Source organism: Sardina pilchardus, chromosome 13 (assembly GCF_963854185.1).
Source record: "Sardina pilchardus chromosome 13, fSarPil1.1, whole genome shotgun sequence".
NCBI classification, from domain to species: Eukaryota; Metazoa; Chordata; class Actinopteri; order Clupeiformes; family Clupeidae; genus Sardina; species Sardina pilchardus.
Window position 1 is genome coordinate 11406541 of NC_085006.1, and position 2500 is coordinate 11409040.

General features: G+C 51.4%; 1 protein-coding gene across 1 annotated transcript in view; it reads right to left on the reverse strand.

Annotated features, from left to right (window-relative positions):
- robo2 (roundabout, axon guidance receptor, homolog 2 (Drosophila)) overlaps window positions 1–2500 on the reverse strand; it is a 61427-nt gene that overhangs the window by 49564 nt on the left and 9363 nt on the right. The window contains exons 5-8 of the mRNA XM_062553120.1: window positions 2449–2500; window positions 2125–2290; window positions 1811–1977; window positions 101–222 (exon numbers count right to left, since the gene is read on the reverse strand). The exon at window positions 2449–2500 is cut by the window's right edge and continues 30 nt beyond it. Of these exons, the coding sequence (XP_062409104.1) occupies window positions 101–222; window positions 1811–1977; window positions 2125–2290; window positions 2449–2500 (507 nt within the window). The remainder of the gene's footprint in view (window positions 1–100; window positions 223–1810; window positions 1978–2124; window positions 2291–2448) is intronic.

Consider the following 2500-nt stretch of genomic DNA (forward strand, 5'->3'; position numbering starts at 1 on the left):
GGTTCACACCATAAGGGGAAAAACTCAGAAGCAGCAGTCCGTTGCGATGTTAGTGGTCGGGGGGGGTTTTGAGGACTTGACCGATCGTGACTTGACTTACCGTCCACGTGACTTGGATGGTGGTGGGGCTGAGGACCACAGGGTTGTGAAGCCGCACGATGACCTCGCCCAGTTCCTTCTGGACATGGCGATGGTCCACGCCCTGCGCTGGGGGGCTTATATCTGAGGGGGGGGGGGGGGGGGGGGAGGAGAGAGATGATGGCAAAATCAAACAAGTCTTAGTCTGTTCTAAGCACCAATCTATAGCAAAGTGCTATTCTTTTAAAATCAGTGATCTCAAGCTAAGTCAAAATGATTAAGTGGATTTAAATGATGTTTGAACAGTCTCTTTCAAAGTGTTTTCAAACTCGATCCCAAATAGCGGCAGGACTTTGAATTTCCGTTTGTAGAGCTTTTGCCCGCGCTTATCACATTACCCCCACTGAAATCTAACATCAAACACAGAGTGTTTCCATAACAGTGCTATAACCACAGTCAGCTAAGGCGACGGGATAGGATTTAAGCAAAACACACAGCGAACCGGAGTCCTTTTAATTCAGCAACTCAACCGCCACGGCTGCAGCGGAAGCCAGAAGGATGAGCACGTCCAAATCGGGCCGCATGGGAAGAAATATCTGTGGCTGTGAGTGATAGAAGCTATTTTCCCCTTTTGCTCGATTCCCCCGACCCCCGACAAAAAAAGAAAAAAAAGTTCCTAAGTTCGCTTGCCAGGCAAGGAGGAGGAGGAGGAGAAGAGAAACAAGATAAACCGGGGCCTTAGCATTCAGCTAGGAAATCTAACGCTGAGCTCTCCGGGGACCCAGCAAAGGGGAAAAAGCCATTTGGAGGAAACCACCGTGGAAAAAATGATATAGACCGCGTCATGAATCACTGACTGCGCTGAGACAGTGGGGGGGGGTGGTAGTGGTTTGTGGGGCGGCGGGGAGGTGAGGCAAATGCATTTGTGAGGACGCTGAAAAAGCCATCCGTCTCGTCACGAGCCGCCACTGTCAATAAGCATCTCGGCGCGTCAACGCTGCATCCACAGTCGATTAGAGGACACAGAGGCCATTAGGACGGACTCCATCACCACACGCGCGTGCACCGTCTTGGCGTCTTACGCTGGGGCTTTATGGAGCGGAGGTGTATTGGAGCGGGGGTGGCGTTGGCGGGAGCCAAAGGTTACAGGGGCACTGGAAGGTACTAGGTTCATCAGCGCAAACCTAATAACCAGGCCTGGGTTTTTCCGAGCGGAGGGGCGTTTTAATCGAATCCTGCAAGGGTTGGGAGGCCATCGCCGTTCCCCAGTTATGCTCATTAACATAGCAGGGATGGCACTAACTCGGTTACGGCGTCCAAAAGTAGCCATGATTGCTTGACATGATTCCACATCAGATGCTCGTAATGAGAGTGGCCACGGACGTAAGCACTGGCCTCTATCTGAGGGAGACGGGTGGACGCGGATGAGACAGTGATTTGATTTGTGCCCACTGGTCAGTTGTTTGGCGTAGCACGGAAGGGCCGACACAAAACAGTGATAAAAGTTTTACAGTGAGTCATAAACTCGGGATCATTGATTTCATCGCCGTGGAAGTTTTGGAAACAAATCGACTAAAACTTGTGCTGCTAATGATCATAGTGCAGCTTTGCATTTAACCAGTTCACGACCACACAACACATCTCCATACCAAGGCCTGACAATCGCTAAAATGGTTATTTTGCATAATTCAATAACCGGTCAGCCATTTTGGGAAAGAAAATGGCGGCATACCTTGCGTGCGCACAGGCTCCGACATGGGGCTTGGGTCGCTCAGGCCGTAGCTGTTGACGGCGCGCACCATGAACAGGTAGATGGTGTTGGGCCGCAGGCTTTTCACTGTGAACTGGGTCGTCTTCACGTGGTCCGCCACCGTCTGCCAGCTGTTGCTCACCGATTGGCTAAACATGGAGACAGAGATTGTTATGACCTTTATAGTAGTGCCAATTTTGTAGGAGATAAAAATAAGAAAAATAAAACGTTTTAGTTACAAATGTCACAACTTAGACAATGACTGACCACTAGTGAAGCCAATGCTGGAGACAAACCTGAAGGCCTCGATGACGTAGGAGGAGACGGGCGCCCCCCCGGCCAGGCCGGGCTGCCAGGAGAGGGACACGCTGTTCTTGGTGACGTCGGTGACCTGGGGCTTGGAGGGCGGGCCGGGCAGCTCGTTCTCATCCTGGTTCTTGAGCACCATCACCCCTCCGCCCTCTGGGAGGCCAGCGTAGAGAACAACACAACCATGTCACATCATAACAGTACCAGCTGCCAGCAGTGTCAAATGGAGCTAGCCAAACAAAAGAACTCGGGGTCTCTTTTGAGACCGCTATTTCACTCGGTGTGTGTGTGTAATGAGCTAGGTTACGTACCCTTTACTTCAAGGAAAGCACTCCAAGATGTCTCTCCGCTAGAGCTGGCAGC